This window comes from Peromyscus eremicus, chromosome 1 (assembly GCF_949786415.1).
Source record: "Peromyscus eremicus chromosome 1, PerEre_H2_v1, whole genome shotgun sequence".
Lineage (NCBI taxonomy): Eukaryota > Metazoa > Chordata > Mammalia > Rodentia > Cricetidae > Peromyscus > Peromyscus eremicus.
This window is the reverse complement of record NC_081416.1, coordinates 108330956-108346328: the sequence shown is the minus strand read 5'-3', so window position 1 is coordinate 108346328 and position 15373 is coordinate 108330956. Positions and strand designations below refer to the sequence as shown.

The 15373-nt window shown below is 36.5% G+C and overlaps 1 protein-coding gene across 5 annotated transcripts in view; it reads left to right on the top strand.

Annotated features, from left to right (window-relative positions):
* Window positions 1-15373, top strand: part of Dlg2 (discs large MAGUK scaffold protein 2) — an 857262-nt gene that overhangs the window by 233199 nt on the left and 608690 nt on the right. For all 5 annotated transcript variants that reach the window (XM_059271442.1, XM_059271434.1, XM_059271427.1 and 2 more), the window contains exon 3: window positions 14224-14274. In XM_059271442.1, the coding sequence (XP_059127425.1) occupies window positions 14224-14274 (51 nt within the window). The remainder of the gene's footprint in view (window positions 1-14223; window positions 14275-15373) is intronic.

Genomic DNA, 15373 nt, shown 5'->3' with positions numbered 1-15373 from the left:
AAGAGCATTAGGAATGGAAAGATGGGTTTACAAATAGGAGAATAATCATGGAAGATTTTCTGGAGGAATAAATACAATTTATATGTACAAACAAGGACATTATAAGTACAGGATCATTAAGAAATAAACAACAATATCGTGAAAACATAATTTCCTTTATCGTTTCTCACGGCCCTACTGTCTACCTTTGATCTTTGTTATTTCTATAGAAAATTTGTATCTCATTGAGTTGGTGCCTATTTACCCATGCCTAAGGCATTTCTATAGTGTATTTACTCTAATGTAACTGAGAATTCATGTTGAATGAGGAGAATGGGGTGGGTGGACAGCAATGACACATGGTTAATGTGTCCTGTGGTTAATGACACATTTTTGAGCTCACTTATCACCTTCCAAGGTAGCCTAGTCAACAAATACTTAAAAGTTCACAAAGACTACGGGGCTGAAAACTATCTAGAGATAGAGACATTAACTGTATCCAGTATACAGGCTAGACTACCTCCTTTATGTGGCCACTGTCACAGCCAAACCTTCAATATATATGACACTGCCCTTACTCCACAATTCAGTCCGAGAAGATCTGACATAGATGTGAACATTTGGAATTTTCTATTTTTTTTTTTCTTTTGAAGTACTACGTTACTTATTTTTGGTCACAATTTATTCTTATTTTGTCCAGATTAACTGAATCTAACAAGGCAAGATAAGGAAAATCAAATCCTCTCCAAAGTTTATGACTACAACCTAGCATTGCAAAGTGATTTCTTTAAAGTCTCCTAAAAATAATACCCATTGTTCACTCACCTGCTAACAGACACAAACAGCCCACAGGGGTTTCCCTTCAGAGAGGAAGATAATGGCCAACCTAGGAGAATCATGAGAATAACTGTTGCTAGATGCCAAGAATTAGAGATTTGCACAGTTATATAACCCAGGCCTTAGGCAAACCAGTGAGATAGAATTTTATAAATAATGATCAAAGGGTCATAGAGGTTAATTAATTCCTGAAGTTTATATCCAGAGAATGGGAGTATCAGGTTGTGTACCAAAGCAATCTGACTCCAGCATCCCAGCTCCTAACCACCATATTAGGTTATTATATTCCTAGGTGGAACCATACGAAATTTCTATTGTGTAATTAAAAGATGGTTAAACATCAAAAATGTTTAATCAGATTATCTCTCTTTAAATGATAAGCTATATGGGCAGGAAAGTGATGTGGAAACAGCTTTATACTCCAGGTTGGAAGAATCCTAGACTCCGATTGAGGCACTAGTGGTTAAACAGCTTTAAGCAAATTATTTACTGTGTGAGCTTTTCACTCACCTATAAAGTTGAGGTCATAGTAATATCAACTTACGTAAGTCTATTATGGGAAGCAAATGCAATAATGTATTGGAAGTAGTATGTACATGAGTGATATTGTCATTAGCATCATGTAAAATAGGTCTCATAGAAACAAGTTGGAGTTTCTTGCAGTTTCTGTATTTCGCCATGCTGGAGGGAGTAGGGACAGAAAGACACTAATAATCAGTGCCTGTCATTGTCCTAAGGTACTTTAAGAGGGGTGAAATAAAGCAGTAGGATGCTTTCCCCCAGCATAGTATCTGAACCAAAAATATTGCTATGACTTCTTGTGTAACGAGCATTTTCAAGCATTTATTTTTCTAGAACAACACAAATTCAGATGAACTAGCAAGGAAATAAAGCCCTGTAGCTCTTTTACAAGGATATAAAGACAGCGATGGGCTTTTAAGTAGGAAAAGGGAGCTTCTATGAACTAGTAAAGAACAGAAGGGCAGTCACTCAATGCACATTTGTTTATTGATGGGTTGATCTTGGAAACTGCTAAAAGGGTGACCCACATTCAGATGAAAGGGAGAGATAGCTTATTGTAGCCCAGGGTTGCAGAGAAATTACGGTGGTTCACTTCTTTGGAAACTGACAATGGTCAGCAGGGCTTTAGATATGAAGGGTTTTAAAGACTATAGCAAATAGAAATCCCATAAACTAAGATCCAGTTGATTTATGCATTTCCTACTTATAATGTGGTCACTGTGAGGGGAAATCACTATAGGTACTGCAGGAAGGCAAGGATTTAATGTATTGTGCTGCTTTAAGCATCAGTGAATATAAAGCAAGGAGATGAACTGTTATGAAGACTCTAAGTCTAGTAAGTGGTCCCATGCCAAGTATGGCTGGGGGAAAAAGTTGTTTTTTTATGTTATCAGACACAAGGTATCTTTGTCCTCTCATTCTTCACTCTTATGCACTGATTTGTAAATTTTGTTTAAAAAGAATTTATGTAGAGTATGTACTTCTCTTTGCAAAATGATGAGAATAATGAATAAGATAGTTCCAATTTTGTGTTGCTTATGACTATATAACTTTGAAGGAAAATGTCTTAGAAATATAGCTTCTTAAATAGGAAGATTAGCATTCACATTTGATGCTCTAAGGATTACTATGATGATAAGATTAACTTAAGTATGTATCTAGCATGTAGAGCAGACATTATAGAACACAGGATCAATGTTAGTGATAGAAGTTGTGGCAGTGGCAGTAGATGTGGCAATGGTAGTAGTTGTGGCAGTGGCAGTAGATGTGGCAATGGTAGTAGTTGTTGAAAGTGGTAGATGTGGCAATGGTAGTAGTTGTTGACAGTGGCAGTAGATGTGGCAATGGTAGTAGTTGTTGACAGTGGCAGTAGATGTGGCAATGGTAGTAGCTGTTGACAGTGGCAGTAGATGTGGCAATGGTAGTAGTTGTTGACAGTGGTAGATGTGGCAATGGTAGTAGTTGTTGACAGTGGTAGTAGATGTGGTTTAGATGTGGCAATGGTGGGGGCTGCAGTAGTGGTAGGTGTTATGGCAATAGTAGAGCCTGTGGCAGAGGTAGTAGTAATTTTTTTTGTCATGTTGGTGTTGTGGTGATTACAGTGGTAATAATTATTGTTATTAGCAATTTTCTTACAAACATAGACAATAGAGTGATGTTTTTCAGGGTATTAATTAGGAGAATATTTTATAGGAGAGGCATTCTTTGGCTAAGAGAATAGGAAGGTGTCCATACTTTCAGTAGAATTCAAATCTATGAAGACAAGGGTTTGTTTTGGTTACTATTCTATTAGTAAGACTTCATCTAATACTTGGGAAATTCTAGGCTTTCAAAATTACTTTTCTAAGAAATTTAATAATGTAGACTGAGCAAAAATATTTACGGTAGGCTCAAGACAGTAAGGATACCCAAAGAAGATTCTTGGCATAAGTCAAGTATAATTGCTTAGCCAGAAAACAATTTGAAGATAAGAAATAGAGTACACATCTAGAAAGGTAAATCATGGGAACACTTAAATTCTGGCACAGTTAATGGATGTCCTGAGATGTTTTTTAAGAATAAAGGAGAAATATTTGAACTGATTTGAGCAGAAAAATTACATGATGAAAATACCAAAACAAATGAAGAACATATTGACATTAAAAAATTAAATAGGAAAAAGTATTTTAACAGATTATATCTATGCCCTTAAGAAAGTGGTAACTTGTGTGTAAAATAGAACATTAACTATTGATGTGAAATGTGAAAGTTATAGTAGAAAAAGAGGATTTATTGAAGAGAGGCATAGAGCACTCTGAAGAAAATTGTGGGAATATGTAAATCAGATTATCAGTTCTATTTTTGGTTTACTGTGACTGGAGTAATATTAGATCATTTATTCAAAAAAAAGGTGAGATGAAAACTCAGGTAGGTTCTAGAATAGCAAGGAGAAGAGCTTGTCAAACACTGAGATCTAGTAAGGAGAAAAGAAATGGACATAAGCACTGTCTGCAGAACAGCAGGGATGAGACCAGCAAAGATCGATCATGTGATACAAAGAAAAGGAAATGCTAGAGTAGCAAACCAAAGCGAATGAAAACTGGGGAAAGATAACTGTATTTACATGTGGAAAGAACTGCTCTGATCCTTTAAGCACAGAACACAAACTGATAGAACACAAATCAGATTACAGGAGATTGATCAAAATAAAGGAGACCATATGTGTAGGGGAGACAGAAGGCAGAGGGGTATGAGTGACAGGACAAGTATGAGTAGGACACATTATGGGCATGGGTGGAAATGTCACAATGAAACCTCTTACTTTGTAAAATTAATATGTGTCAAAAATTTCAAATGACTTTATTAATGAACAAAAGAAGAAAGAATGGTGATGAAATGGAGGACACACATGCCCTGCCAAACGTTCCATTCATCTTACACTTGAATAAAAGGGACATACTTACATCACATTTGAAATGTCCCTTGAGATTCAACAATCAAACTGTTGTTTTGTTTTGTTTTTTTCTTCTAGCTGTTTTGTTGTTGTTGTTCTTGTTCTTGGTGGTGATGACTTGGTTTTGTTTGCACGTGATTTTTGTTTAGTTTTTGGTTCTATTGGACAGTTTAACTGCCCAAGTGATGTATACATGGAGATGGTAAGTGGAGGGATTTGATGGAATGAGAACCTTGCATATCATGATGCTGTTACAAGTACTGATTAATTATGTTTACCACACTTAGTGTTCTCAAAGACCATATTCAAACTCATGAAATATTTAAACCCAAAGAACAAGACAGCCTGCACCTAGGCTGGAGCCAAATGAATGCATAGAAACCACCTGTTCTTCTCTCTTCTGCATATTGTACAGAGCTAGAAGCAAAGATGGGGGTGGGGTGGGGGAAACATTTCTGAATCAGAGACAAATCCACTTATGGACACAGGAAATGAGTCTATTGTCCCTTCATTGTAAAGGCCTTTAATCAAGACAATTTCCAATATATAATGACTTCCTTTGCCAAACATCTAAGAATCCTAAACTATTTTTCTTAACTTTATTTTACAAAAATACTAACAATATTGTATCACACTAATATAGTAAAACAAAATTAATTAATTAAAATGCTTAGTTTTTAATTAAAAACATAAAGCATAGTAATTATTATGTTTGAGATTGCTTCTTTAAACCCGAAATCCTATGTGTTATGGAGACTTAAATAACAAAGGTTCAAAAAAGAAAGAATTGTGCAGGAATGAGCTACTATAGAGTAGTGGTTTTTTTTTCTTTATTTGGCTAACGGTGTCATTTAGCAGTTCACTGAATTCAGAAATTTGTTTGAATAAGATGAGGATTTTTAACTTAAAGTCAGTTTGCTGATAAAAGACATCAGGTGAGTAATAGACAGAGTGCTCCTACAAAAATTAGAATCTCAGCTAGGAGTATTAATAACTGGGACTTGAGAGATAGCTCAGTAGTAAAGTGGTCATCTTCCAATCATGAAGATCCAAATTCCAACCCAAGAACCCATTTTTAAAAGCTGGGCATGGTGGCATGCATGTATGACCTGAGCAAAAGAGCAGAGACAGATAGATCCCTGGGCCTGGTTGGTTACTCAGTCTAGCATTTTTGGTGCATTCCAGGCTAGGGAAAGATTGTGTCTCTAAAGAAAAGATTGACAACAACTAAGTTCCAAAGGATGGTTAAAATAAAAACAAGATTTAACGATGGTGAAAAGGGACATTAGGGTTCTTTGATTGTTCTTTCTTTTCTGTAGAAGTAGAACAAACAGAGTTTTCTGTCTATCTACCTATTATCTATCATCTCTGTGTGTATGTGTGTGCACACGCACATATGCATGTGTCTGTTGTCTATCTGTCTGTCTGACTGTCCAGTCTGTATTTTGTCTTCAAAGAGTAAAAGAAGCTACCTTTTATTTCTGTCAGAATCCTGAGATGTTTGGTACAGAAATGAATATCTACTAAGGTGCTTGGTTGGAATACAGGAAACAGCCCCACACTATCAGCTTCCTCCCTCCTGGGGAACCTTGTAGAGGACTGAGAAGGGACATGGCTGAGAATATCCACAGGTTGGAAAATTACCATCTGATCAGATGACAGGTTTCTAGGTGAGGTTCTTTTGAATAGTGAACAAAAGGAAAATTATAATGAAGAATGTTGAGGTCAGTAGATAGGGGAGGACCCTGATGGAAGAAGATGAAAGCTGTGGAAAAAATCTCAGAAATGATCAATACGCATGAGAAAACAGAACCATTCTTACCCAATCAGGGTTACCTGCCACGTGAGCTACAGAATCAATACAAGTTTCTTGATTATAAGGCAGGATTCTTCCAAGCACAGGACTGAAGAACACCTGCCCATGTCCATATTCAGCTCTGCTCACTGTCATAAACCCTTTTTGACTCCTCTGGTTACACTCACCTGTTACTTCCCCTCAAGCCATATTTTGTAAGGACAACAGTTATTGATGGTTTCCCACATAAAAGGAATACAATTTAAGGGCAACTCAAGTAACATAATTCTAAACTATTTCAAAGATTGCTATGAACAAGGCTTAATGCCTGGTGCTACAAATGGAGAAAACTAAAATATGCAATTCTAGGTCTTGTGATGATAGAGATATAGGAAATGCCTTGGGAACAGCTTTAGCAAAGTGAATACTGACAGCAGACTGATGAAATGGCCAGCACTGGACATTAGAATATTGAATATTAAAAAAAGAAAATCTAAGAATGAATGGACAAAGATTGGGGATATTTGGATGTGTTAATGGTCTGAGTGGAGACCACATTGGCTTGATTTGGGTGAGAAAGTTAAGACAATTCCTATCCATAGGGTAGTACATCTCACAATCAAGAAAGAGATAGTTGGGATACGCAAGGTTTTAATGATTTCATAGTAGTAAGCAAATTTGTTGGCTTATTAAGTGACTTTTTATACTATTAGGGAAAGTTAGCAAACATCTAATATTTGAACAAATAAACCTCATGGCCTCCACAGTCTTACTATCAAGAATTAATAGTAAAAATTTTGATTATTGAAGACTCACTATGTGCCAGGCAATTATTGTATTTAATCTCTTTTATTCTTCCTCAGAATTTTATGATTTAGGTTCTGAAAAAATAATGTTTTGGAATGTTGGCTAAAATTCTCAAATTCTTACGATGTGTGTTGTATAGTTCACATTCATTGTAAAATCAAATTATCATAATAACTACATAATAGCATCCAATTCATGAAAAACTGATTCTTAATAGATTAGAAAATATTTCCTCATGCACAAATCTCCTAATTGTTGGAAGGACAATTCAAAGGTGTTTTTTTTTTCTTTCTGTGATCCACATTCTCACTGAACACCTAAGAGCAAATATAGATTCAGGTATAGAAGTAGCAAAGTTTTAGGACATGTCTGCTGACAGAGATCTCACAGCAGAAGAAAAGGATCGATATTGGTAAAGCACTAAGAGAAAGGAATGCAGATAAGCACAACTGTGTGATGAGTGCCTGAGTGCATGGGCGTACAGTTCCAGAGTGTTCAATAGTGGAGAAATCCAGTCTAGTTAGAGCTCCTGAGAAGAGACCACCCCAGATATGTGGATACAGGAACTATGAATCACAAAAGGACTGGACCCAGGGAGAAATTCCATCATGATCCAGATCATTTTTGAGAACATCTGATTCTATCCATCTAAAACATTCCACTCTTTCCTTGATTCATTTATTTTCTCATTGATGTAGTCATCACGCAGCTATGTGAAAACACCTGTAGCTATAAATGAAGGAAAGTATCATAGCTTATTTTCCTCTGGAAGAGGCAAAACTGGTAGTAACTGAAGCTTTTGGTTTTCATAAGCATCACATGCTAAATGAAGTCCAATGAGAGTATTATATTCTGAAACACTACTGATCAAAGAAATATCTTATTTACTTTGTAACAATTACTTACAGAAAGGGTCATGGTTAAGATGGTATGTTTTTTACTTTCTGTCATTGTGTCTAGCACATGGACATAAAATGCTTGATGAAGGAAGGATTTATTTTGGCTCACTGTTTCCGAAGGTTCAGATCACTGTTTGCTACCCTATGTGATGAGAGAGAAAATCATAATGGTGACAGCATGTGGAAGAGGTCGTTCTTCATTTATGGACAACAGAAAGCAGAGAAGGGAGGACATACAAAGAACTTAAATGAAATATAGGCCCAAGGAAAACCCTAGTAACTTATTTCTTCTTAGGCTCCATCTCCTACATTTTACCACTTCCCAACAGTACCAATATATAATGAATCCATCACAGATTAATCTATGCTGTAGGATGTTCTCTATGCTGTGAATGTATTGCTATGATTGATTGATAAATAAAACACTGATTGGCCAGTAGCCAGGCAGGAAGTATAGGTGGGACTAGCAGAGAGGAGAATTGGGAGAACAGGAAGGCAGAGTAGAGGAGATACTGCCAACTGCCACGATGAGGAGCAAGATGTAAAGTACTGGTAAGCCAAGAGCCACATGGCAAAGTATAGATTAATAAAAATGGATTAACTTAAGATAGAAGAACTAGATTACAAGAAGTCTGCCACGGCCATACAGTTATAAGTAATATAAGTCTCTGTATGTTTACTTGATTGGGTCTAAGCGGCTGTGGGACTGGTGGGTGAGAGAGATTTGTCCTGACTGTGGGCCAGGCAGGACTGGAGAAAACTCCAACTACAAATCTATCAACCAGGACTCTATGCTTACGATTTAATTGATTTTTGGAAACCTATCACAGATAGATTCAGGAATTGCTTCACTCATCCCTAAGCATTTCTTTTATGTGTATGTGTGTGCACGTGTGAGAGCAAGTTGCCTATGCAAACACATGTGAAAGCCAGGGTTTGACACTGGACTTTTAAAACGCCTGTGCATTAGTCCTCATTAAAGAATGTGTTTCTTGAGAATATGTGTATATCTTAAAGTCTATTTTCTTAGTATCTGTCTCTGTGCTTGGTACTTTATTAATATCCAATAATTGCTCTTTGGGTGATTTGTGTTCAGTCTTAAAGGACCTCTGTTTTGATGTTCTTGTTTCAGCACTTGTTAAAATATGTGGCATGAGGATGTGTAAGGATCTGTTCTTCTTGAAGTTCAGTATGTGCTTTGCTTTAGGGAAATTTAAAAGTTGGTAAAGGTGTTAAAAATCAAGGAAATCATTAAGATTCCAATTTAAAAAGATTAAAGCATAAAATATTTCACCTGTGTTATTCATGAAAAAAATATCTTTTCAGGAGATAAAAATAAATCTTGAAATCAAATTATGTCATCATCTAGGCAGGTGGTTACTATAGCAGTGAAGGATAAAAGACAGTAAAATTGACTCAAGATTTCCGGAGGCAGAAAAATAAAGTATTCCAAGTTTATAAAATGGTAACTTTAAGTACCAAGTTTAAATATGAGTGGGCTGGGGGTCTTGCTCCCTCTTTATTTAAATGCCATAAGAGGCCAGGAAGGCTTCCTGTCCAGAAAGTGATGGACAATGTGTGGCATCAAATTGATTTTTCTGGCCAACCAAGAAACCTACCAGCTATCATCATAGAGCTAGTGCCATCAATTATATGAAGAAAAATTAATTATATGAAGAAAATACATTTTTTAATCTTTGAGAATTCCATACACATATATGCTGAAATATGATCGTATCTATTTCCTATTTCCTCCTCCAAGTCTCCACATAGCCCTCTAATACATTTTTCCTCCCAATTTAGCATTCTATTGCTTATCCCCTAAGCCCAGTTGGTGCTGTCCACATGTACACAGAGATGGGGCCTTCCACTGAAGAATAGGAAACCTACCAATGGTCACACATGGAAGAATTATTCTCTATTCCCAGCTTCTATCAACTGCAACAAACTTCTACATAAGGGGAGAGACCTAGAGAGCACCTCCCACATCAATGCCAGTCTTTTGTCTGACTTTACCCAGTACAGATAACCAAAGATTCCATGAGTTCTTGGGTGCAACAATCATACTGTTTCTGGAGACAGCATTTCACAGCATTCTACCTCATCTTTCAGTTCCTTTACTCTTTCTTTCTCCTCTTCTACAATGTCTCCTATGCCTTAGGGTAGAAGTTTGGTTGTAATCGGAAGGTTTCCCCAGTCTCACCCGGCCCTGACATCCCACCTGGCCCCAGAGTCCTGCAGCTACTTACAAAATAATCACTCAAAGGCTTATATTAATTACAAACTGGATGGCCTATGGCCCAAGCTTCTTGCTAGCTAGATCTTATAACTTAACCCATTTCTGTTAATCTATAAGTTGCCACGTGGCCGTGGCATTACCGGTCTGTTGGCATCTTGCTGTTCCTTGGGTGGCGTCTGGCGTCTCTCCCTGCTCTCCTTTCTTCTCTCTGTATCTTTGCTTGGATTTCCCACCTGCCTCTAAGCTGCCTTGCCATAGGCCAAAACAGCTTTATTTATTAGCCAATGGGAGCAATACATATTCACAGCATATAGAAAGACATCCCACAGCACTTGGTGATGAACATATCCCATTTAGGGCTGTGTACTCACAGTTTTTTATTCTTAGCAGACTCTGCACTGACTGCTGACAACTGAAAAAAAATTGAGAGACGATAGAGAGAAGCCCAGACCTATGAGTATAAATGTAAATATTTAGGAGGCAATTTGACAACATGACCATTTAGCAAAACAATAGCAGGTTCTACTCTAACACTAATGACCTCTCAGCCATGAGTCTTTGACCAGATTAACAGTACCAGGCATGAAATTCCCTCTTGTGGAACAGTCTTTAAATCCAATCAGAAAGCAATTAGTCACCCCATTACAGTCACATGTACCAGTAGGCACATGTCGCCTGGCTGGTAGGTAGTGCTGCATACTGAGTCCCCCTAGATATGTCTCTTCCCCACCAGCAGCCTGCATAGCATCTCACAGTGCCATAAAAAGAGGAAGTTCCCCAATTGGTTTGAGAGTGATTTCTCTATGTCCTGCAGCCAAAATGTGTTGTGTTTTCAGCAATAGGATCTTGTCATGTGACTATAGTAGGTAACCTGAGACAATGGAAATAGCCTGTTTTGTTAAAACCATGTTTTTCAAAACTAGGAAATTCTGTATATGTGACTGATTTTTCCAAAATGCAGTCCCTCAGTTTTCTACTTTTCATGATCAAAAAGAGACTATAAGTGATGAATAGGACCAGAGTCAGAATAACAGGGACCCCAACCATGCAACTTTGTTACCCCATACTATCAGAAACACAATATATTACTAATATGATTAAATATCACAGGAGATGTGAATGGGTGAGGGAAAATATAATGGGTAGAATTCTTTTCAGACATAGAACTTCGTAAGTGAAAAGTTTCATATCAGAATAGTTGGGGAGATGGCTTTGCAAATAAAGTGCTTCTGTTAAGAATATGAGGGCCTGAGTTCAAATCCCTCAAACACACATAAACATTAGCACAGGTCTGTAAGCTCTGTGATCCTAGGTTGAGAAGGAAGGCCGAGTCAGAAAAATCCCCTAGAAGCTCGTGGGCCTGCTATCCCACCCTATTCAACAAAGAGACCCTATCTCAAACAATGTAGAAGGTGGGTACCAACACCTGAGTTTGTCCTCTGACTTCCACACATATAGTATGATATGCATGACCCTAATTTTCATGCACAGACATCATACATACATACATACACACACACACACACACACACACACACACACACACACACACACCAATAAATAAAACTAGAAAGTTACAAGTTAAGGAACTGCTATTAATTACACTGAGATGTGGCAGGGAGACCACACAAGAGTGGATTGTCTGTAAACCCCATTTCTAGGAGAATGGGAGCCATGCTCAACATAGATTTGACTTCTGGGTGAGGATGTTCAATGTCATGGTTGGAGTGATTCTCTGTTAGACACTCCTTGATTCGTCACCACTCAGTAAATTACCACAATCTAAATAACTGTGGGAAATATTGAAGGAATATTCTCCGGGTTCAATTGATTGAAAAGGCTGGAAACATCCATAAAATCACAGCCAAGACTTAGGGACCTCTCATTAAAACACAGATATCCTTAGTTCTTGTGTTTTGTTCTTTCTGTCAGAATCTCTGCCAAGAGAGTATAGACAACAGAGCCTCTAAAATATCTTATTCCTGAATTCCCACGCTAGCCTTATGATTCCTTGTTTAAAATATTTATCAATTAAGGTTGAAATATTGATTCACCTATGATTAAAAAACATTCACTTCTCTTTAATTTCAATAGATCCTGCTACAGACACGATGTTCCTTCTTTTTAAAGCAAGGTTACATCCTGGATGCCACTATCTACCCTCAAAAAGAGTCTGAATTTTGTTAAATGAGGGAAATGACATTATAGCCTCTAGTTGATTACTAAAGATCCTTGAAGTTCACAAAAGCCTGCTGACAAGGCTTATGTGACCTGTTCATGAAGCTGACTAGGGAATTTCAGAATAATAATTATGATATGAATATAGAATGAATCTAGGATCTAATATTCAGCATGCATAATCTTAGAATTGCTAAACAAAAATTATATATATTACTGACTGTATATGCTCTGTGATACAAATCAGTAAAACATTTTTATCTTCTAACTGTTCCTGGAGAAAATGCCTTTCACTGTGAATCTGTGGATTTTTACTATCAGAGGCTGATCTCCTCCCTTTGGAGCTTATTCCCACTCCCCAGTTTGCAGCACTTTAATACCATGAAGGGCTTCATTCTAGAGAATCAGTGAAGCAAAGAGAAGCTTCATGGAGCCATACTGAGCGAACAAAAACACATCTAATTAATTAAGTCTCCTCTGGCTGCCCTCCTTCTATCAACTACGGAAAGTAAGAAAGATAAACCAAAGTTCAGACAGAAGCATACACATACAGGAAGTTTGGTTTTGTTTTTTTTTTTTTTTTTTCTATTTTTACATGTGCTCAACCAAAACCTTCCTAAAGTTGCTGAAGCTTTCTGACATCACAAAGTCCTTTCTGTGAGTCATTAAATTGCTGAAGCCCAGAAAATCAAATTTAGTTTAGGTCTGTTTGATAATGTAATAACATAGTAAAATGTGATTCACCAATTAGCTCATGTAATTGAATAATCAAAAACATGCTCCAAATGAGTCACTGAGGCATAGTCCACCACCCTCATGGCTCTATATTTTTACCATTTACAACTGCAGGTTCTTCTGTCAGTGATATTCCCTCCACGTTTCCTATGAAAGAGAATCTACAAATATCTGTGGTTGTAGATCAGTAGCATACTTAAGTTTCATTACTTAGCTGATTTCTCTTTTCTCCTTTGTCAGCTCCCTCTTGAATAACTTCTACCTTGGGCAGAGGGGCTGGCTATCTAGTCCTTGCCTCCATAGATCTCTCAGTCTCTCATGTACTATATTTAAATTCCATAAGGGTGGAAAACCAAACTGATGTTAGAATCTTTAAAAAAAAAATCACAATTTTGTAGTTGAAAAACTGTCTCCCTTGATAATTCCTAAATTCTAGTGGTGTTGCCAAGACATACTTTAGGGGCTGGGGGGAAGCAATAGACAGTTTGAGAATTTTTTCTCAGAAATTTTAATTGGCTAAGAAGAAATCTGTGGTAGATAAAAATAGGAATTCAATGTTTGTTAGATCGTTTTATAGCATTTCCTCATAATTCTCTATGCACATCTGTTGAATCATAGATACCTGGCTATATTCAAATTTCTCTTTCTAAATTCAGATCAAGTCAAGGGTTGTGTAGATGGTTGAAACAATTTCTAATGAGGCATTTCAAAATGTGTCCTACTTTATTCATTTATTACTTCTGAAGTATTTGGGCATGCTTTCATGGTCCAGGGCTTCCCAATAGAAAAATAAAGAGTAATTGGAATATATTACCTGAACTTGAGTCAGTAAAGAAATGGAATTTCTTAGCTGACTCAGTCATTCTTAATGTAGTTTTGCCCCTCAAAAGAAAGAAGAAGAGAAGGAGAGGAAAAAGATGAGTGGGGGGCAGAACACATATAGTTGCACTTCCATTTTCAAGGTCATGTTTTAGATTTTATCCAAGAGATCTAAACAGATATTAGCAAGCAATTTCCTTTGTAATTATATCATCACTCTTAGATTATTGGTTGTTTATAAACTCATAATGCATATTTTGTACTGTCCCTTCACATAAAAAGCAAATAACAACATTCTGAGGGATGGAATCATCATTAATTATTTTTGTTGTGTCTCATTTTATTTGGGGGAAAAATATAATCAAAAGCACCACATGAAGGAAATATTCTCAATGGTGGAGTTCCCCCAGCAATTTTCAAATGTGCCATCTTATCCTCACAATGTGTTAGTAATTCTCTCCCTTTTTCTCCCTATTAATAGGTCAATGGAACAGAAATTGAATATGAATTTGAAGAAATTACATTGGAGAGGGTAAGAAAAAAAATAAAATCTTTAAGTTTGCTTTCTACCTTCCAGATCCTTCCTAATTTGTTGTCTTGTGAAATTGCAAAACTATATTTTTTTTAAGCTCAAAGCTACCTACAAGATTTACCAGAGAATATTAGTGAGATGCTTGCAGTAGAGAGTATTAAGATAGAATACCAAATAACCAGAATGTTCAATGTATAAATTGTGTTGTCAGTGATTGGGGAAATGAATGGCAAAGGCAGAGATGGCCCAGGAGCTTGGGCAGTTCTTTATTCTGGGTATTTGTTTATTCTGGCTGCATGTTTCCAAGACTTATTATAAGATGTTCTCAATTGTGTGATATTGATGTAATCTGACCCACAGATGCCACACATTTTCTATTTAAGCAACAAAAAAAAGTGATAAACTTAAAACCTATCCCTAAAGGCTGACACAGCAACCCTGTGGAGCTCTGAAAACATGCTAGAAGGACATTGGCAATGACTTCTGGAAAATAAATGAAACTGTGCCACACAGCCCTAATATATTTAGGGTTTTTACAAAACGACAATCAAAGACAATCTAGAAAAGGCAATGTCAGAAAGCATTAGCAGGATATTCATCATTCCAAAAGGCAAGCAAATATAAAATTGCTTACTGACCCTCATAAGGAAAGGAAGATAAGGAGCATGAACACTTCAGTATCTAATTGTAAGAATTTCAAAGGAGTATTGATATCCAGTGACAATGAGTAGTCCTGAAAATTAATTTGTAAATAGGGATAAGAAACCTGGAACAAAAGCATAGTTTTAGAGGCACAATTACACAGTAAAAGTTGGACAAATTTCACAAAACTGCTCATATTTATACTGTTTATAACAGTGAAGGCTCAAAAATGCATTTACTACTTCATTATATACCCATATAATATTAATCTTATTAAATTTAAATACAATGAAGTGTTAAATTATATTTCAATATCGTTTTAGAATACTATTTAATTGCAAGAATACAAAGCATATCTCAATTATGTTAATCAAATCAAAAATATTTTTAAAGTAGTTTTAAAAAGTCAAACATAGATTGAATTGAATTGAAGAAAACTCTTCATGTTTCCAAAAGT